Source organism: Anopheles merus, chromosome 3L (assembly GCF_017562075.2).
Source record: "Anopheles merus strain MAF chromosome 3L, AmerM5.1, whole genome shotgun sequence".
NCBI classification, from domain to species: Eukaryota; Metazoa; Arthropoda; class Insecta; order Diptera; family Culicidae; genus Anopheles; species Anopheles merus.
Window position 1 is genome coordinate 36,408,555 of NC_054085.1, and position 20,947 is coordinate 36,429,501.

At 47.1% G+C, this 20,947-nt stretch overlaps 4 protein-coding genes across 10 annotated transcripts in view; all 4 read right to left on the reverse strand.

Annotated features, from left to right (window-relative positions):
* Positions 1-7,627, reverse strand: part of LOC121599506 (calbindin-32) — a 52,941-nt gene extending 45,314 nt beyond the window's left edge. For all 5 annotated transcript variants that reach the window (XM_041927364.1, XM_041927367.1, XM_041927365.1 and 2 more), the window contains exon 1: positions 7,357-7,627. The gene's annotated coding sequence lies outside the window, so the exon portion shown is untranslated. The remainder of the gene's footprint in view (positions 1-7,356) is intronic.
* Positions 3,777-8,056, reverse strand: LOC121599507. Its single transcript, XM_041927369.1, has 2 exons — positions 7,621-8,056; positions 3,777-4,984 (listed from the first exon to the last, which is right to left on the reverse strand). Exons 1-2 carry the CDS (start codon positions 8,054-8,056, stop codon positions 4,974-4,976), a joined length of 447 nt encoding a protein of 148 aa, XP_041783303.1. The 3' UTR covers positions 3,777-4,973.
* Positions 7,515-10,986, reverse strand: LOC121599508 (transmembrane protein 234 homolog). Of its 3 annotated transcripts, XM_041927371.1 has the most exons (4): positions 10,969-10,986; positions 10,571-10,886; positions 10,344-10,503; positions 10,128-10,242 (listed from the first exon to the last, which is right to left on the reverse strand). In XM_041927371.1, the coding sequence occupies exons 2-4, from the start codon at positions 10,763-10,765 to the stop codon at positions 10,175-10,177; spliced, it is 423 nt and encodes a 140-aa protein (XP_041783305.1). In that variant the 5' UTR covers positions 10,766-10,886; positions 10,969-10,986; the 3' UTR covers positions 10,128-10,174. The 3 variants fall into 3 exon arrangements, with proteins under 3 accessions (XP_041783306.1, XP_041783305.1, XP_041783304.1); XM_041927372.1 differs by lacking the exons at positions 10,128-10,242; positions 10,969-10,986 and adding an exon at positions 7,515-8,556 and having other exon boundaries at positions 10,571-10,957; XM_041927370.1 differs by lacking the exon at positions 10,969-10,986 and having other exon boundaries at positions 10,571-10,957.
* Positions 10,987-11,739: 753 nt separating this feature from the next.
* The window catches only part of LOC121598907, a 32,727-nt gene continuing 23,519 nt past the window's right edge, over positions 11,740-20,947 (reverse strand). The window contains exons 5-11 of the mRNA XM_041926269.1: positions 14,045-16,028; positions 13,732-13,975; positions 13,232-13,668; positions 13,025-13,160; positions 12,655-12,959; positions 12,492-12,583; positions 11,740-12,417 (exon numbers count right to left, since the gene is read on the reverse strand). Coding sequence (XP_041782203.1) covers positions 11,876-12,417; positions 12,492-12,583; positions 12,655-12,959; positions 13,025-13,160; positions 13,232-13,668; positions 13,732-13,975; positions 14,045-16,028 — 3,740 coding nt within the window. The 3' untranslated portion in view covers positions 11,740-11,875. The remainder of the gene's footprint in view (positions 12,418-12,491; positions 12,584-12,654; positions 12,960-13,024; positions 13,161-13,231; positions 13,669-13,731; positions 13,976-14,044; positions 16,029-20,947) is intronic.

A 20,947-nucleotide genomic window follows, 5' to 3' on the forward strand; every position in this document is an offset into this window, starting at 1 on the left:
ACACAAATAAATAAGCAGTGCGAAAACTGCTTCGCACACAAGACGGCAGACATTGCTATTGGACGTGTTCTGGGCGTGTAATGAAATTCAGTTCGAGTACTTTTACGACGGCCCTCCCCCATTGTTGGGCGTTCGGTCGCCCTCAAAACTAAGGTTAGCCGGGAAGCTTCGTTGATTCGAACCTATGTGAGGTAACATTTCCCTCAAGCTCAAGGTACAGCTGATGCACGATAGCGTTGTGTGTGAACATTTCCCAAGTGTTTTGTGTTTGAAATAGAAATATTCTAATCTAGAAATTCTTAGAACACTACTTTTGTGACTTTCGGAGCTTGTGATTGTTTTAGAAATAGAATATCAAACCATGCAAAGCTATGAAAATCATTCCCCATAAAGACAGAGACACAAGCAAACAGTTATAAACTGAAGCACTTTAATCACCCATCCAGATGTTTTCCCAGAAGCTCTTCCCAGCTGAACACCTGCACAAACACACACACACACACACACACACACACCGGGATTTTACGCGTTATTCGCAGGGTGCTACAGGTTTTCCTTTTATTTTTTCGGGGTGGAAGCACATTTTCCCGTTCGTTGAGCCGTTAACGTTCGTCACATCGTCACATCCCTCCCGGGGACTAAGGGTTGCCCACATGCAGTACGCGTGTGTGTTTTTGTGTGTGTGTACACATCCCGGTATCGATGACGCAAGCGAGTGTGTGCGATACATCGGCCCGGGTAATTGGTGCCACCTTTGATGGCAGCGCAATATTAACGCAACGCAGGCCGACGCAACGGTCTAAAACAGTGTCAAATAAATAAATAAATAAATAAATAAATAAAACATAAACCCAACACGGCGACGGTGGCGGCAAAAAAAAACTCGTGAAGGATACAAAATCGATATCTCAATAATTTGGATCGAGCTCGGCGGCTCGGAGGCAAATAAAATCGTCGTTCTGGCCCGGTATCAGTATCAGCCACATACGGACGGAGACGGGCCGCAGGAATGATGTGTGATTTTGCTACAGCCCATGTCGTTGTTGCTGCCGTCTGCCGGCTCTTACGTGCCCCGGTAGAATGGTTTTGCATCATAACGAGCCCGAGCACAAAAAGGATACGGTTGCGAAGACAGCAAAACAACATCAACTCCTGCACACACATACACACACACACACCTGAATGAGGTAGGATTTACCAGAGCCAAGCCTTTCAGTCACACAATGTGATGGCCAAGTTCGGGGAACAATCCTCTCGGGGGATCCGTCTGCACGGTACTCGGTGAGTTTGGGGCGAAAATACACTACCCCATTGTTATGCAACCGCCCCGCTGGAGCATAAGCAGGTGTACTCTCATTCAGATGTATCGAGGCTGCGGCACTGGTCGCTGGCAAATGGGAAAGTTTTACAAAGCGGAAGTTGATGTGCGGTAGGAGAGTGGATCTTTTTTTTATTTCTCCAGCCCGATTAAATGCGCACCGGAATGCTGAAAGCAATGAGCTTCAAAAGGGAAAGGGGAATGAACGAAAGACAAACAAGGGAGATGGAGGGAGGAAAACGTGTACTTTTGTGCCATTTTCATTTGCACAATTTTCAATTGTATTGTTTAGCGAACATTTTAGCAGAAGCAATAGAAGGAAAAATACTCAGAAATATTATGAGAAACATCTATTTGCCATTTTATGCCTCTGGTCGATTTCAACCTTTCTAATCTCTTCTGGCTAGCTGAATATGCCTTGCTACTTGTGAAGCTCATAATCGAATAAATGCAGCCAAGTGTAGAGGATAATTTGATGGGCATTCGAAAATTGAAACCATGGTCGAGTGGGTAAACAAATTACCATACAGAAGATGCAAAGCACGTTTAAGTGTGGGTTTGATTACAAACAGCATTCAATGAGCAGTTTGAAATGGATTATTACTAAATTATTTCATTCTTTTTTTCATTTTCTTGTTAAAGAAAACTTATTATAACCAGATAAAGTTTATTCCAAACCTGTTTAAAGCTGATTTTTGAAAAACAAAATCCGAATACACTAATATGCCTACAACACAATTACCCATGATGTAGATTCCTTTGACTAAAAACGCAATTAAATTCTATTCTTAGATACTGTTAAGGAAACGCTTCGTCATTGTCCATAATTCCATAGGATATTGTGTGTTGCTTTGAATTTTTAACTCTGTTCCCACTGGACCCTTTCGACGGAGTTAGAAAGGACAGCAAACTCAGAAGGACGATACAAACTCCCAATGCCGTGATCAGAAAAAAGAGTATAAAAATTATTGAAATAGCTCTTTGCAAGGGACAAGAAAAGTACAAATTTGAAGACTCACTCATGATAACCCAGCAAATCATCAGTATCTCTCACAGTATCAAGCTAATGTATTACTTTTTCTGTATAAAACAACGCAATTCGAAGAGGCATTATAGCCAAAATAATTAAAAATAACATCATGTAATTACCATACCAACTCCACGTAATTGTGTGTAATTGCTCCGAAAAAGGAAGCCGTGTCGTTTTTTAAAAGACTTTTTCTTTTGGTAAATTATACAATTTGTCAAACAGTCGCAATCACGCACAGTCGCTCATTGCCAGCACTAGGAACCACATTGATACATTAAAGTGTTTCATTTCACACAAAAAAACTATTCCAAAACAAGAAAACGAAACAAAAATTAGCATTTACATACACACATACACACACACAGAGGCAAATGTAAAAATAGTCATCACCTTGGGGTCGAGAATTTGCACACGAATCATAAATTTACCCTACCGAGAGAGCGAGACCGAAATGGAGCCCCCGAAACACACCCCACCGAAAACGTAATGACGAAGGGAAACGATCGCAATCTTTTGGACCAGAGGTAGATTTCATTACATTTTTCACCTTGTCGTAAGTGAAAGTGCGCAACCACCCAGACCCGGCGAGCGGCAGGTAAACGCACAACCACACATGTATCGGCCCGTTGGACAGATCGAGAGCAACATTGTGCTGCCACGGGAAAGTCACGGTGAAGGTCGACACTCTGGCCGACGAGCACCACGACGACGACGACGACGACGACGGGAACTAGCATCGACAACAAAAAAAGGCCAACTCACACAATTGTTAATGCCTACACCATTTGCTGCCCGTCCCACTCCCACCTGTCCCCCGCGGAGGCCACGCGGAAATCGATATCGTGCGTACAGCAGCACGGTCCGCACGGGCGAGATGGAGAGGTAGAAGAGGAGGGGCAGTAACGAGGCAACGATTTTCGGTCCCGGCTCGTTTTTAGTCATTCTCGTGAACGTAAACATTAAAATCCTCATCAGTGGCCGGCGGCTCGCCGCTCGGAAGCAAGAAATCGAAGCAGAATAAATAATCAAAAGCAATTTATATGGAAGCAGCAGTTTGGTTTATGCACTGTCGCCAGTAGAAACGTTGCCATGGTACGGCATGAAATACACAGCGACACATGCACATTCACAATCTAGGTCGTCAAAACTTTCCCAATCGGGCACTCGTTCCACTTGCCGCGGGTAATGGAAATTTTTGATTTGCTTTCAAGAATTTCATCCGAAATGGTTCCATTCTTCGAATGAAATGTTTACGCAAAACACACTTTTTCGTACGGTTTTTCCTAATAGCATGGAAATTTCTGTAAAAAAAAACTCCATCACTATAGTCAGAAAGGTTTTTATCACAGATGTTTTAAGAGTAAAAACAATAATAAAATATCCAATTATTATTCTATTCAAGTTTATTTATGTTAAAAGTTTGATTAAAATAAAGTATTTTTTTATCAAGTCTTCAAACCCTTAAGCTTGATCATGGCGCCACGAATTCCATTACGAAATTGAAGCAATAAACTTGCAACCAACAAGGGAGCTCAAATCCTGGTCACGGCACCACAAAAAAGCCCTTCAAAACACTGACCAACAACGGTACGCCAAATCGTTTATTGAAGAGCTTCACAGAGACAAAAATAAACCCATCCATTCAAGGGTTTATTACCACTGCCAGCATATTTGCAAATGCTTAACCGAGTGGGGATGGTTCAGTGCCCATCCTCGTTGCGGGGGTTTTTTTGCATGACTCAACAACGCACAAGCATACTCTCACCACCAGCAAAAAAACCAACACCAACTGTACCTGAACCCGTCCCCATATGGCCAGCGGTAATGGAATATGTATCGTTGTCGCATAAACAATGCACCCGAGCGGAAAAGATTGTTTACACCAACGGCGTAAAGCGAAAGGAGCTGCACGACGAGGTGCGAGAAACGCATCCTGCTGTCGTTGGAGACAGTGGGAGGTGTTGGTAATGATGGTAACGATTTTCCAAAATTTGCTTAAATTCAATTTCAAGAAAATTGCATCCATCCATCGCACTTTTGCAAGAAAAACACATAAAACCATTTAGAGATCTGATCTGAAATGAAACAGCAAGCAGTAATGAGAAAACAGTCGGGTAAATCTTTTTCGTTTGAATGTACACACTACCGGAAACAACTGGACAGAACGGAAAGGAATTGAAAACGTTACACCCGCCAAATAGACTGATGGCTCAAATTGACGAGATGTTTTCCGTTACACAGTCGCGTCAGCAAACCGATGGACATTGTCCAGCCGTGTTGCTTGAGCCGGAAGCGGTGGGCGAAAGATTGACGGTCGATGTGCGATCACGCGAGCAGATTAATGATGTTATGACTTTCGGTTTGTGTCGGCAAGATCAATTTCGTTTGATTGCCACGCTTGCCGGTAGCAGTAACAAAACAACCCTGTTCAATATTGATTTTGCGGATGTGTACAATTTCAGCGATTCAGGATGTAGTGAAATAACAGTCGTAAAGAATGGGTTACACTGTTCTACAGATGGATTGGCAAGATGATAGTTTTGGTGTAGAATTTTGGTCCATTCTTTGAATTTATCGCAATTTTCCAAGGGGACGTTATAAATCAACCAATTGCTTCCGTTTGAATCATTGAAAACCTTAAAAATAACAACCGAAAAATTGAATTACATCACACATCACTTTTTCATTTCCAAGAAAAACCCGTTTTCAATATTGAATTCAGGTAAATCCCATTCCACCTGGTGATAAATTATTACCCAACCTAGCGTGACCTGATGCTATAACGTACTTTAAATTTTAAAACAGTGTATGCGTACGACCCGCTTTCCACACCCGTTTCGAAACACTTTTTGCAATATTCATCTTGTCACGAGATGTAAATAGCAATCCGTAGCAAACGGCCCGGAACTTTCTTCCCTTCGACGCGTGTGGAAGATGATGTAAGTGTACGCTTGGTTTGTTTGGTGTCTTGGACAAGCGAGTACAAAGCGAGCAAACGAATGTGTAAATGTTTTATCACGCACGAGTGGCGATACATTTGAGTACAAATTGTTTTACTAATACTGCTTTCAATGGAACCATTTTCGCCATAAATTACTTGCCAATCGAGCTCCACTAAGCAGCTCATTACAAAACGGCAACCATTAACTAGGGCGTCCATTAAGAAAGGGCATCCGTTATTCGAACACCGTACGGTACCTTTCATGCCAAAACGATAAACGGTAATTAAAAGAATCATCGATTAGACAATTAGACGCTCGCAGCAGCAGCAGCAGCAGCAGTAGCATGATAGCGATGGCGTATCGAATATGTGAGCACATACACACTACATCCGACTGTGTAACAGTGAAAAGCTAGCATAATGAATGTAGCTAATGAAGGCGGACGAGCACGATGTGGAGTGTGTGTTAGTTTCCGTTCAGCTCGTTCGCAAATGAATCTGCTATAACCTCGCTGCCGGCGGCGGCTTACGCGGAGCTGATACACGAGCTTACATACGCAGTATGGAGCCGTACACTCCGTTCGGTTCTAAGATCATGCAAATGGATTTTCACACACACACACACACGCGCGCACACACAGTCGCATTGAAAAGGTAAACGTGTTCGGCCTTGATCGAGGGCGCTGTTAGCACACAGCACACGTCAAGCGTACGAACAAATGACAATTAGTGTGTCCCACCGTAGTAGGTCTTCAAATTGCTTTCTACTCCCCCTCCTGACGGTGTTCTCACCCACGGCCACACCGACAGAAGGTTCATGGCAAGCGTGTCGACTCGACTGGGGTTTGATTCTAATCAAACCGTTCGTTCGATGGATTTCGGTGGGGATGGAATGGGTTCAAACTATCTTTCTCTACCAAACACCAGGCGTCTCCACCCAATTCCGGACGAACCGCTTTTACCTTCCAACTGCTGGTAGCCGTAAAGCGTGACACGATAATCTCGATTCACACCCAATCCCACCCGCAGTATTACGGCACCTTGCATGGATAGGGCAGTAGTGTAAAGGAAAACCGTACCATGTGTGTCCAAACGGGAGCAGTAAAGTACGGGATGTGGCTTAAGCGGTTAGCAGTAATAGTGATTGGGGATTTTAGGCGTGATTTAACTAGCGAGATCGTATTTGATTAGAGTTTTATAATTATTCTCGATGCAATCTTTTATAATTAACAACTTTTTATCGTTTTTTGAGTTGAGAAATTCGACTTTTCTAGTATGGGGAATGATTTTCAATGTAAAATTAAACGCACCGATCGATACCGGACGCTCGCATGACTCCTAAAATAACCGTGACCCACTGGCTTAGCCTTCCCGAGCCGTAAAGCGACAACGATTTAATGAGTACGAAAGGAAGGATTTTAGGGAGTAATTCGTTTTCTCACTAAGAACCTTTCCTCCCACGGCCCGACGGGTTAGTAGCTTCATCGATTAAACATAATCAAACCCACGAAAAACAAATCAGCGAGGGCCTCTGGCAAGGAACCTACTGAGAAACAGGACTTGGAGCAGATCTTTCCAGGTAGGCAGGATACACCAACCAAAACAACGAATCCCAGCAATTAAAGGCTGCAAAGCAAGCGGGAACCGAAATTATAACGAACGCAGTACAATGCGCCGGGTCGCGGAACCCTGAATTCGCCACTGCGCGCTTCTTACTTGGTGGTAGTGGGAACGGCGCTACAAGCGAAACGCGACACACAGCCTAAACAACCACTTTCTCTCTTTTTGCGCTTCGGTCGCTGCTATACATACACGCAAAACAACCTGTAGACGGGTCGATCCGATCCGGGTTGCCGCCGCCGGTCGGGATGGTTGTGTGATAATAATAACGATTACGATTATAATGTGGATGCGAACGAGCAGTGTCCCACAGTGGGAAGGAGTTTGTGTCCTTTTGCGTGGGTGTGTATGTGTGTTTGTGTGGGTGTGGGATACAGGAACGAGGCCAGGGGTCGACCCTTTTGCGACATAATGATTGACACTTTTGGGAAAGGATAGCACACTTACTCTTGGTCCGGCTGGACGGGCGTTTCTGCTGATGCTGGCACAAACTGGAGCGAGAGTGTGGGGTGAAACAATTCGCTCTACTACTTATCACCGCACCATGGCACACACCAAACGTTCGTGATACAAAATCACACACCAACAGCACACGCACACACAACACAGTAACGCACTGGCTCTTTCTCTTTCGCTGTGCTTACAGTCAATTGATAAACAGAGCTCACGGTACTACACAAACGAGCGAACGTGGCGCAGGCGAAAACTTACCCCAATCCAAGTCACCACACTGCCAGAAGCAAATCACGTCCCACGGTGTGGGTGGCGAGCGACCAAGAAGCGTGTGCCCCCTTTTGAGCCGTCCGTATCGTTCGGTGTCGCAACTCGCAGTGAAATGTGTCCGCATCGAGCGAACCGTATTAATAACATGCCGTCTCTCCCCCGTTGCGTGTTCTGGTCGCCTACCCCGGTTGCGTACCACGGGCGACGAGTTTTTCCGACCGAACCCCGTTCGGGATTTGCCACCCGAAAGCTTCCGAAAGCTTCCGAAGGTGGTAGAGTTTCCACCGTCATTCCAGAGCGTCTCGCCCATCGAGCGAGTGTTTGTTGTCGGTATTTCCTGCAGTTCCCGCACATCATCTGTTCCACCGTTTCGGGCAGCGCTTGTTCGCTGAGGCTGTTGTGCTTCCCTTTCACTCACCGCCATTGGGTTCTGTTTTCACGGTCGTCGGCAAACAAGACAGTCGGCACCAACACACTGGCAAGCGGAACCTTCCCGGAGCTATCCGGTACACGCAAACAGACGAAACTTCCAACGCCTTGTTCGAAACGGGCCCATCTCTTCGGGCGTTTTCGCAGCGATTGCTGCGATTCATTCATAAGAAGAGTGCTTGCATGGTGGCCACACAAACACATACACAGAAGACGAGCAGCAGTGCCAACGTGATGGGTTGAACGAGCGACGCGAATGACTGCGTTCTGTTTTTTGCAGCAGCAGCAGCAGCAGCAGCAGCACCACCCGCACCAATCGGAATCGAGTCGGAAAATGCGGTGGAATTGGCCACCAACGGTACCAACATAAACAACACAGCAAGATCCACACGTACGTATGTCCTTTCTTCGGAGAAATGCTTTGCTTCTGACGGTGTGTGTGAGTGGTTTTAGCCGCACCGTCGAACTATTTTCCGCATTGAAGCAGGAAAGCGCCTGAAAACCGAAAAAAAAAACAAAAACCTTTAAAATGTTGCAGAGAAGGATATCAAGATGCTGTAATGAGGTGGTATTAAGCAAGAGGCTTTACTCTTCCCGTAAGATCAATTAATTTCGAACCAAAGTTAACCCGCGCTACATTAACAGAGCTTCAGTACACGCGTACTTGTCTCTCTAATACGCCTTCTAGCATATCAAATGCATACGATTGCTACGATTGAACCGCCTATGAATAATGCATACATTGCAAGCACGAGGGGAAACGACCAACTTTTACCACCGACACACAGTCGCATTCCTACCGCGTGCCTACGATTATGATAAATAGCTTCACTAGTAAACGACTCCATCCTTTTCAAGCTCGTTACCCATCTTCTAAAAGCTGCCGCCTCTGCTGCTGCTGGTGGTGGTAGTGGTGGTAAGCTCAGCAAAGTTTTGAATTATATCTCCAAGCATCCGGCACACGACCAATCTCGCACGCCCTTCGCTCTCGCGGTCCCGCAATTGTGCATTTCTTATTCATGACCACTTTCACGACGTTCGAATGTGTGCACGAGCGAGCAAGGGAAGGGTGCTTTGCCAAACGAAGGAGAAAAGATAAAAAAAACGAATATGTCCGCTGCCAAAAACGGCGTTGGCGACTGGCAATGAATAGTTTTTCTAGGCCCTTCTCCTCACTCGTCTCTGATTTCTAGAGTAATGTGTTCTGGCGGAAGTGCGCTGGAAAAAGCAAAGAACGAAGCGTTCTAAATCGGCTAAAAACTTTTGCCCCTTTGATCGATGCAGTTCGAGAGGAGTTGGCATGCACACGGCCATGCATAGTTCCGTATCGGTTCCGCCTCCCCACAAATCGGGTTGGCATCGGTTGTGGTTAGTTGAGGTTCAGGTTCCTAGTTTTGCTTTCCGGAAAGCAATTAAAACAAAAACGTGGCGGGAGAGGAAAATCAAAACCCCCGGACACCCTCGGTTTGCATAGAACTATTGCATCACCGATCGAGCAGATCGTGGGGAAAAGTGAGGCAACGAACTGGGTCGTCGGCTGGATAATTGGGTCAGGGTAAAGTTTAATTTATTCTCCTCCCAGTAGCATCATTGCAATAGTAGTACAAATAATAACTGCATTAGGTACATGATGTGTTCCTGTTGTCTGTTGTACACATTGAGGGCTAGCAAGAACGAGGTGGGATTGTGGGATGGTACTGATAGAATGATTTGCATACGCTTCTCTATATTGACTGACCCTTTTCATTCTTGAATTTAAATATTGTATCGCATTTCACAATATGCAAATATTTTTCGGATACTATTACTAACACAATTGTTTATCTTCAGGAACGTAAAGCGTGTTTCACTAGAGTCGCGTAAATTTATTCTGTGTTGTAGTAAAATAATTTTTTTTTTGTAAATAGTTACACGAACTTTAGGGTGGTAGAATATGTAATTATCTTTAGAATATGATTTAGACAATGAAGAAATGATTAAAGTGCCAAGTGAAACTTAAAGAGATGTTCATATGCAAGGCACATCGTAACATATCTTTTATCGTGATATTTGCAATAAATGGAATATGATTGTTAGCTTTAAATTATATTTCAACAATACTTAAACAAGCGTATCACAACATTTTATCAAGTCCACAGATTACGGTCCCTAGTATGACTAAGGCCATTCCACAGTAAATTTCTAAAATAAGACAACATGTAATGCGTTATCAATAATATACTAGCATAATCGCCGTAATCTGTAAGTTTGTTAATTATAATTAAAAGATGCTTGCTACTTACTCCAGCCCGATTGTCGTTCGCCCAGCAGTCGGGCAGTAATGGCAGTAAAAACGAACGTTAACGAGTTTGCCATTGGAACGGTGAGCGACAGTTCCGTCCGTTGCAGGGTTAATACGTAGACGATACTCCCCAGCTGATTTATCACCAATGGAAGCACATACTGGAAAATGCATTTTAAAATACAATATTCAATTCAGGAAATGAAACTAATCAATGATACGACTTACCTGCCAACGAGTGATAAGAAATCGTACTTCCAACCAAAGTTGGCCCAGTTTGCTGTCTGCCTTTAGCTCGTTATACCCGATGCTACCCCGTTTGATGAAAGGGTTGGTAGCGCCCCACATGATTGCCACCAGCAAAATGCTTAACACGGCGTAGATATCCACCGAAGCCGGTGCCGTGTTCTCGGGAGAATCCATACTGATGCGGGTAAAGTCGATTGATTTCGTGGTTACTGATCCTGGATGCTGGATTGTGCTTCTTCAAATACTACTCTCAGGGTACGATGGCTATAGGTATAAATCCATATATCATGGAATACTGTCATTTATGAAGAATACAGTTAAGATTTATGAACAAAATGAAGGAAAATTAGCTGAAACCCAGTTTGAATGATACTCACCGCCAAAACAACAACAAATGATTGGTTTGTTTACATTTGAAACGTCATTTCTGTCTTCTTCGAAAGCTTCGAACATGCGCACATTCAAACAAGAAATTTGAAATGGCCGTTACAATACATGGAAGATATAAAACATCAAGAAAATAGGGAATTTCCAAAAAGAATACTAAAAAGTTTTCTTTCATTACATGGCATTGTAAAACAAACTCCATCACACTTTGCTACTTCAATATTTGTTTTATTATTAGCTTATTAGGGTCCTGAACGACACGCATATTACACACACACACACAATGCAAGAACAATCATTTTACGGGGTTCGTCGTTTTCGTCGTCAGTCAGTAAGTGTGCGCGATACAAACACTTGGTTAAACTTGGTTTCAGTTTTGTTAAAAAAAGAGGAGGGGGGAGTGACAAAAATATTAAAATAAAATGTAAAGTCTGATTGGAATTGCAGTTTTTTTTGCACCCTTCCTCCAAAAAGTTGGCATCGTGGAAAATCACGCCCGTAGCATGGCAGTTTGAATCATTTGCAAATCGAAATACAGCGTGCTGTTGAACGTGAATGCTTACATGCTACATTTAATTAATTAGTGTTACAGGGTTTCCCACGATTTATTGGTTGGTTCCCATCATTTTTTGGTGGGTTCCCATATTTTTTTGGTGCGTTCCCACGATTTTTTGGTCGTTTCCCAGAATTTGTTGGTCCAATTGTATTGATATCCAATCGGAAAATACCAATAAATTATGGGAACGAACCAAAAATCTATGGGATACGACCAAAAAATCGTGGGAACGCACCAAAAAATCATGGGAACTGACCAATAAATCGTGGGAAACCCTGTAACCGCGTCGTTTGCTTTTCCGCTGCAGTAGCTACTGCACGTGTTAACGGTAAGGTTTTTTTTCATCGGCGATATTTAAGCGTAGAGCCACTGCCCGCCGTACGGGAAGGATACTGTGCGATCGAGTCCTTCACACGGCGCGAGCTAGGCAGCGTGGTCGAAGCGTACGGTGTGGCTAATCCGCCCGTTTCGCGTGATCCGCTTGCGCGTCGTTGCTGCTGCTGCTGGTCAGCGCTGTGGCGTCGCGATTGCTCAAACGAAGAGCTTTTGTCCGAGTCTGGGTCATCACGGGCCGATGGAGTGCTACGGTGCTTGGGCTGCCGGCTGAGTGTGGACTGGCTGCCGACTGTCGACTGGCGGCTGGTCGCACCGGACCGAGGCAAGGTTGAGATCGGTTTCGCCTGGTGCTGATCTTTGTGGTAATCGATTTCGTATCCTTCGCGAATGTTCTTCGGCTTCCAGGGTGCCAGGACCGATATTGAACGAGACACGGTGCGTGTCATCGGCTGAACCTTCTTGGAGGAGGCGACCGAGTGGTTGAGTGATTCGCGCGAGTACGCCCGTCGACGTGCATTCGCAATCTGTGGGTGCGGTATATCACCAACTGGAATAGAAAGAAAGTGTTCTCCAATGAGTCAAAAAGGTCCTCTGGGGATTCCAACTCAGTTCTGTGCTTACCGGTTGTTGCATGCAGAAACACGACACTGCGTTGGCTTTGCTGACTAGATTCACCTTCCGTCCCGGAACTGTCCAGAATGCGATCAATGTCCCTGGAAGACGGCCCAAGAACCGATGTAAGTGAAGCTCTCTTTTTATCCCTCAACACACTAACAAAGCTTACCTGTTTAAGCTATCCCGACGCTCAAAGGTCCGGGCGGGTTTCTGTGGCCCGGACGGTGGTTTCTTGTGCTCGCTGCGACTACGACTTCCCGGCCGCTGATGGACCGGTGTTTGCGACCGTTCTCCATCTACCAGATCGATATTGTTTTCCCTCGATCGATGGTGATGGTGGTACGCCTTCCTGGTCACACGTTCCGGCGTGTAGTCCCGAGGTGTGCCAGTTCGCTCCGGCCGATAGTCCGACGGTGATGGCGATCTCGCCCGATAGAATGTACTGGAATGTTCCTCCGAGCGATAGTCTTTGCCCTGGGAAGAAGACGAATCGGTTAGAACAAGCATTTATAATGGTGACATACACGTAATACACATACCCGCAGGCTCAGCTCATCCTCCTCGTCCAGGTTGTGTAACGAGGACGATCGATTGCGAGCTGTATCGCGCACCTTCGGGGCTGTGTCCAGATCGTACGCACTGCGATATTTCTTTTCCGTTTTCGAGAGATTACTCCTGATAAGAAAGAGGGAAGATTAGACCCGCAGAATATTCCAAAACAAGACCCCTTGTAACAACCCTCTTACCGTGCCGATCTGTACGAGGTGGCGTTCTGATCGCCATACTCCGTATCGGTATCGCCGAAGAAGCGCAAACTCTTGGCCTGCTTCGGTGGCGGTGGAGGCGATTTCGCATCCACGGTGAGGTTCGGTTTCGAGCTAGACTTTTTCCTTGACAACCGATCGAACGATTTGAACCATTCCGAGCGCGAAGACGACTGCTTCTGGCCCTCTGCCGGCGTAGTGCTGGACAGTTTGGAGCTCTTGAAGGAAAGCGATCGCTTCGCCGACGAAGGGCTTGATTTCGGTGTGGAGAGCCGACGGCGCGTGGCAATGTCTGGGACACGCGATCCATCTGCACTGTCCGAGCGAAGACTGCCGACGCGGGAGTGATCTCGCTTCTCCGATGTATCCGTACCCATGCGGACCAACTTCTTGCGGGTGGAGCTGACGAACTGCTTTACCTAAAATAAGGAAAAACACTCATTGAAGCACCGCCAAACAGAGGACTCCGCACTCGAACATACCTTAGCGAGTCCTCCAGCCTTCTTGTCAGCCTTCAGCGAAGACTTGAGCGTGCTGTCTCGGGTGTAGCTGCGACTAGCCGATATCTCATCCAAACGTGGATCGTACCGCGACCCATCATCGATGCTCCGTTCCCGGTAGACGTGCGCTTTCCTCGGCTTCCTCATGCAGCTGTTCGTGTGCGTTCGCTCCATGCGCAGGAAGTCCTCACAAGCGCGTACGTTCTCCGTCAGCGTAAACTTAGTCCTGGTAGGAGAACATTCAACATTCAATCGATCTTCGGACATGAGCTCCAGTGAACATTCCGCTACTTACCCCGAGATAAACTCATGATTGAACGAATCCTTGCGGAAATCGTTCTCAATGCCCGAATCTCCCTTGTCGACCGTGTGACGCGTGGTGTAGCTGCTCGTTCCACCCTGTTGCTCTGGGACGTAACGATTGTACCGCTGGACCTCCGTACGTCCTGCCGATCCTTCACGATCGTACACCGTCCTGGAGCTTGTTACAGCTTCCACACTCTCGCCCGGATACTTGTACCGCTCCACGTACTCCTCCGACACGGGTTTACCATCCCGATTGACGACCGTTTTCGTCACGAACGTCTCCACATATCCACGGGAATTTCTTCGCGGCACTGCACCACGCTCCTGTGATGCTTCTCGGTATGTTGGAGTCGGCGAGAGTGTACTCCTGCGCACCGGTGACTCATGACGATCCAGTACTCGATCCACCGAGCGACGTTCGGTGGTCGTACGGTACTTGGTCGTACTGCTACTCGTTCGATGCCCTCCAGATGTTAGCTGAATCGGAACCGGTACCGTCCTCTCCGGTGACATCCGATCGAGCAGATCACGCGATCCAATGCGCGATCGTATACGGGACTCCAGAATCTCCCGTCGTTGACTGAGCTCATGGAACTCGGGCAGATGTTCCTTCCCATCTGCCTGGCCACGGTAGTGGACGCTGTAGCTGCTGGAGAAGTTCTTCTCCGTCGGTGTCAACCGCACGATACTCGGTGCGATCGGTGGATCCTCGTCCGAGTTGGTAAGGAAAGACTTGGGCGATGTACGCGTCGTGCTGCTCGATGTGTGCACGTAAGCGGACGACTTGTATCGCTCCTGAGCCTGCTTCTGCCGGGCGTAGTCGATCCCGAGCCCTTCATCCTCGTCGCTGTTTGTGTGCAGCTTACGCCTTATTCCATTGATCGTGAGCGGCGAATGATCGGCCTCATCCAGCCGATACTTCGGCAGCGGAGGACTCGGACGTTGCGTCGTGTCCAGGAATCCTCCCGACGGTCTCAGCTTACTCTCACCCGCCGTCCACATGGTGGCTGGGTCTTCCTCTTCGGTCGAGGGATAGTGCTGCTGCTTGACGGTGTGTTTCGATTTGTTCGTCTCGTTGGCGACGACCTGCGCGTACACGATCGGCTGCTCGCCCGATCCACGGGTGTACGAAAACCCACCGCCCACGATCTGCGATGGCGGAGGGGAGGTGTGCCGCTCGCTCGACAACCGCTTGACGATGTTCTCCACCGTGACGCCCTTGGTAAGGTGAGGCTTCTCCGGCGGCAGCTGCGAGCTGTGCAGTGCGTCCTGGGATTTGGCAGTGCTGTTGGACGAGCGCAGCAGCGTGATCGTTTCCATAACGCCCGGTTTCGGCGGTGCGGCGAGCCTGGTCGATGGTTTCGGCTCCTCGGACACGGCCCGACCGCGCCGTGCTAGCTGTGCCGTCAGCGGATCGACCTGTTGCGTGTACTCGAGCGGTGATGCCTCGATGATCGGCGTCAGTGGGTCATGCTTTCGCGTGACCGTGCCCGTGGATCGTAGCTCGCCGAGTTCCTGCGTCGCCCGGCGCGGTACCACTTTGCGCTGCTTCACTGGTGTGGCGCCGTTCCGGCCAACATCACTTTTGCTCCGACCAAGGGTGCCGCTTCTGCCGCTCGAGGGTGCTTGTGGCCGCGGTGCGCTTTGCTCATCCGCCGCCGGCTTACGGCTGAACAGGCTCAACAGGCTCTTGGAGGGCTTTTTCGACGCGGCGTCACTCACCGACCGGGTGACCTTCTTCGTGCGTGACTTGGAGCGCGAGGGCAGCGAATTGAACCGTGCCGCATCGAGTGGTTCGCCGGGCTGGCTGTACTGCTTGGCCGCGGCTTGGCTGGAGCGATCGATTTTATCGGCCTGCGCAAGTACGAACTCCGCTTCACGGCGTAACGCTTGCCGGGACAGGTTCTCGGGGTGCTCCTTGCGAACGGTACCGTTCGGTAGGGTGGTGCGTGGGGGACCTTCGTGTCGAGGGCCTGCAATGAGCGGGGAAATAAGAGAAAGGGAGCGGTTCGCTATAGCTGTGGCAGTGTTAGAGTTAGAGGAGCCTTGGAGAAGGTAGAGTATTATGGGAAAAAATGGGGGGAAAATAGAGTACATAGAGTAAGGCAGATACACACGGAAACCAAACAAAACTACGATAAGCGGTCAAAGCAACAACACTAGAAGCGACGACAACACAACCAAGTAGAACACGCCAATGTTTGGGGAATACCTGAGTACACCAACAAAGTTAAAACTACTAGTTTACCTTACCAATCTTTGAGTGTCGATCACCACCAGAATGTATGTAGACCTCTAAGTACATTATTTGTCAAATATTCAGCTATATTATCCAGCTAAATAGTTATGATATAAGGACCAAACACCATTCACAAAACTACGAAGTAGACTGTTAATAATCATCATTCCATTTTATTCTAATAGCTTCATTTCTTTGCAGAACAAGACAAAAGAGTAATAAAAATCATATCTTGAGGTTGTAGCACATTCCGTTACACATTTTAATATCACATTCATCAGCAATATTAATCATTTTGATCGCAATCAACCAGTCACGGATGAATATGATAAATACAAAAAAACAGATCTGCCACATCATTATTGGCGCATTTTGTGTGCGATCGGGTACGATCATCCACGATCAGCTGCAGTGATCTATCTACTCCGTTGCAGTGGCACCCGCGTTGGCTCGATTGGCTCCATAAATTGGAATATAATATCGTTAATCAGCATTAATGTCTTTGCACGATAGAGGCAAAAAAATGTGCGACTGCTACTATGTGCCTCAAACAATAAAAAAAAGCCCGCCAACCCGCCCATTCCCTGCAATAACGCGGAAACGGTTATGATGGATCTCTCGTTCTGCTAATTACGATCGTACGAATTTGTGAGCTCGCACCGCTTTTTGAATGACACCCGACCCGTCTGTAGCCACTTCCTGGAGCGCCCTTACTGCTCACCAGACGACCTTGCCGAGTTGGGCCCCTTGCTGTGGCTGCGAAGTGCCTTTCACTGGTAAATCCGGGCGCATTGCACTTGCACCGCGCAGGAATGCGATCGCGCAGGCAAACGAAAAAATAAATCAACTCCACGGAGCAAAGGAGATTTTCTTAACCGAGCGGGTTCACCAACAGAAGGGAAAACTTAACCAACTCCCACCCCCCCCGTTTGTGTTGGAACGAACGAAATGCGCACTACGGTGGACACTCACGGGCAAGTGCCTCGCGCCCGCGGAATAAATTACACTCAGCTCGACAACCCATCAAGTGGGTTTTGGGAGAGCTCGCTGCCGTGCTGCCGTGTGTCTTGATGCTTGGAGTACCAAGTGTTCTAGCATAGAGCATTGCTATTATGCAAATGCTTCCCCCCCCTTTGCCACCCTCGATCGTGCTCCAGCTCGAGGGTGTCTTTCGCGTGCGAAGCCATCGATTCACTTTCCGTGGCTCGGTGATCGTTAGTAAACCGGAGGCTCTATCGCGTTCGCGTTCAAACTCGATCGAACTGCTCGAGCTGCTAACGCATGTCGCCTGCACAATAGTGAACCACGCACACCACGCTGATTTACGACCGATGGGACGGCAAAATTTGTAAACATCGTGTAGTTGACCATGGATAAATAAACGAATCACAAAAACATACACACGTTGAAGGGGAAAGGGCACACACCATGCTCAACAACACAACAAAAAACTTCAAAAAGAAAGGCAAACAATCGCTCACCAACGTCATCTTCTCGTGTGAGTGAGTGTGTGACCTGCTTCGCGAAGCGTTAGGTAAGGAACCCCCGAGGAACCCTTTTTGCTTGACCCTACCGTTTTCGCGCTTACACACGGGCAAATGAGTAAAGTGATTGCTGCAAAGTTTTTTTACGAGCATTTAACCGACCCGAGAGGCCGCGGACGAATCATTTGAACGGTGCTACCGTTTAAATGGTGCGATTAGGTAGCACCGATTCGTTTGCAGATGTGTGGTGCTTTTGCGTGCGATGCTGGCCTTGTACTAGTTTCCATTTTAAGCAAATTCATTATCGCGTTTGCTAATAGTCGTAACATAAAAGCTAAAACATGTTAAAGAAACTAAAAAGAGATATAAAACCTTTTTAAAGCGATGTTTGAGTAAAAAAAGAGAAACAAAAAAACAACTAAAATACAAAAAAATGGTAAAATAAAACATAAAGTAATAATCAACACATTATAAACAAGCAAACTACATGATAATTACACCAATAAATGTGACCTAGCAAAACACACTTCAAAACAATTTGAAAAAATAACATAACAAGAATGAAGTAACTAGCTCAACAAGACAAAAACACATGATAATTTATATAAAAACACAAATTATTCAAAAATGAGTAAATAATAAAGAAGAATTAAAAAGCTTCTAAGCAACAAATATTTAAATAAATGCTACAAAACCAGTGTGATACATTGAAAAAGAAGAATGCTCTTTTCTTCTCCATTTGCGATTTTCCTCGTCCACTGTCCAGTACGTCCGGATAGGCTGCATCTGATTGTGGCAGATAAACGCATCCGACAGTGAATGGGAAGAAGCTAAAATAAAACGAAACGACCTTACGGCCTAGCTGCCTAGCCAACGTTATCCCCCGTATTCCATTTGAGTAGGGTCCCGGCCCCGGGAGAAGATGTTCCCCTGCCGCGGCACGCTTTAAATCTAGCGCGATACGCAACAGCGGCACCGCGGCTGGGCTGCTGCGGTAGCGTGTAATTTGCAGCTGACAGGAATAAATGGAATCGGTGCGGCACTGATTGCAACTTTGTTGCAAAACGCACAACCGATCCTTCTTGGGAGCCGCCTGCAGGAGCAAGCCATTCTACCACGCCTCGCCTGTGACAAACGCGACGCGCTCATGGGGAGGGAATCGCAAAAAGGGAATCCTCGATAATGCACTACGCCCTGGCGCAAGTGGGCGCAAGTCGGAACCCATTGGGGCCCCAACAAAACGTCAGCCAGCGAACGCAAATTGCTTATTACAATATTTCCAGATGAGTAAGTACCGTGAGGTTCGTCGCCTGTGCGCCTTGCGGTTGTTTGGAATGCTTTTGGCGGGAAGCCGTTGCGCCGGCGTTGATCTGTCGCTTTCAGTCGTTCGGGTCAGGCAAAAACTTCCTGCGATAGCGTACAAACACGGCACTGCACAGCCAGCGAACGCAATTGGCCGCAAAACGGTTCCAAACAAACAGCTGCGTTGTTGCGTGGTGGACCTGAACGATGAGTGTCGTTGGATGGACGTCAACGTGACGCGTAGTAGGATTTTCCTCGAAGACAACTTGTCCCACCAGCGTGCCGTGTTGGTGACGTGAATGAAGCTGTTTGTGTTAACCTGTGACGACCGTCCCGAAACACCGCCAAAAGGTCGAATGTGAGTGACAACGAACAGTGAGTGTTTGGAACACTTTCCTAACGTACGGAGATAATTTAATTATCCCAGCAGGCGTGTCAACCACGCTGTGCAAAAAGACCTCTTCACCCGCTTGGAAAGCGGGACCGATCGACCCGGCTGAGTAGGCGCTTCTATCCACTTTTGGAAAAGCGTACGCCCTCGGGTCGCTTCCGAGCTTTTGCCCTCATTTTGGAATAATTTATGCATATACAGCCGCACACCTGTACACCTTTACGCCTTTATTTGATGAAAGCAATTAAACCACATCGGGGATATTTGCACATTCTGTTCTTTTCTTCTGCGTAATGCCTTTGTGTGATGCGAGTTTCTTTGTCACAGACAGAGTGTTCCCTGTCACGGACCCTTGAGTAACTGGGCCAATGCAGCCGCCTACACTAAGGCGGGTCGTTTGAGGTTGGGTGTTAGTTAAAATTGAACAGTCTGAGCTACCATTAACGTCCATTTCATTATAAATACTCATTTCAACATGAAATTAACGTTACAGACTTCTTACGATGGATCTCTTTCGTGTCTTGTAGGTCCTCGAAGCTATTTTTAAGTCAATGAGTTGAACAACTTCTGAGCTTTGCTCTCTATTCTCCCTGCTTGACCCATAAGATAAGCTTCAAACTTGAATTAGAACATCGCTCTAGACAATGCCAAGCAGCTCGCCAGTTCAGAACCCAACCAGAAACGCCCACATTCTTCTCACTGCTTCAAACACTGCCAAGTTCTTCACTTCACTTGCTGCTTGCTGCGCAAAGCAAACCCAACCGATCGTAGGTGTTGTTGAAACGTGCCAATTTCTAGGTGAATCCCACGAAAGTTTATCGCCATTTGTCGCCACAGCAGCGCCGTCGACATCGGCCCGACAGCGTATCTAACAAGGAAGCAAGAGACTCATCCACCTTTCATCGTGGGCATTTGCGACGACAGGTCGCTCTACTTTGTACCATTTGCCAGACGCTTGCAAAACGCCCAAGCCTTGCCGGGCGTGGCTGCCGCTCACTTTGGTGTAAGTTTATTAAGTGTGTTATCGTGTTTGGTTACGGGACGACGGGAGACACAAACGGCCGCCGGAGTTAGAGTTGCAGCAAATCGGGTGCAGCAAACGGCGCGCGCGCGCGCAAGAGTGCCTGTGCAAATTAGTACCGTGTGCAGTGGTATGACGATTCAAGCAGAGTTCGAGAATCGGTGTAGCGGATGTCATTTGCTTTCAGGTTAATAAACAGGGTGATGGGAGGGTGTTTTATGTTTTTCAAACCCCGCAAACGCGCAAACACAGACACGACACGACAAGCGCAAGTTTTAGTGCAAAAAAAACAATGAATGGTGTGTGAAAGAATGGTGTGAGAAAGGGAGGAAGGGTGTTGGGTTGGTAGAGCGAAAACAAACCACTGGGATTGTCACAGGGATCACATTAAAAACACCCTCTGGATGTATGAGAAGGAGACACACTGGTGTAAAAACAAGGAGGAAAGACTGTTT

Coding starts and splice junctions, on each gene's coding strand:
- LOC121599508 (XM_041927371.1), bottom strand. CDS start 10,765: ATGGATTCTCCCGAGAACACGGCACCGGCTTCGGTGGATATCTACGCC. Junction 10,504..10,570: donor TTCTTATCACTCGTTGGCAG/GTAAGTCGTATC, acceptor TGCATTTTCCAG/TATGTGCTTCCATTGGTGAT. Junction 10,243..10,343: donor CGAACGACAATCGGGCTGGA/GTAAGTAGCAAG, acceptor GTCTTATTTTAG/AAATTTACTGTGGAATGGCC.
- LOC121599507 (XM_041927369.1), bottom strand. CDS start 8,056: ATGGCGGTGAGTGAAAGGGAAGCACAACAGCCTCAGCGAACAAGCGCT.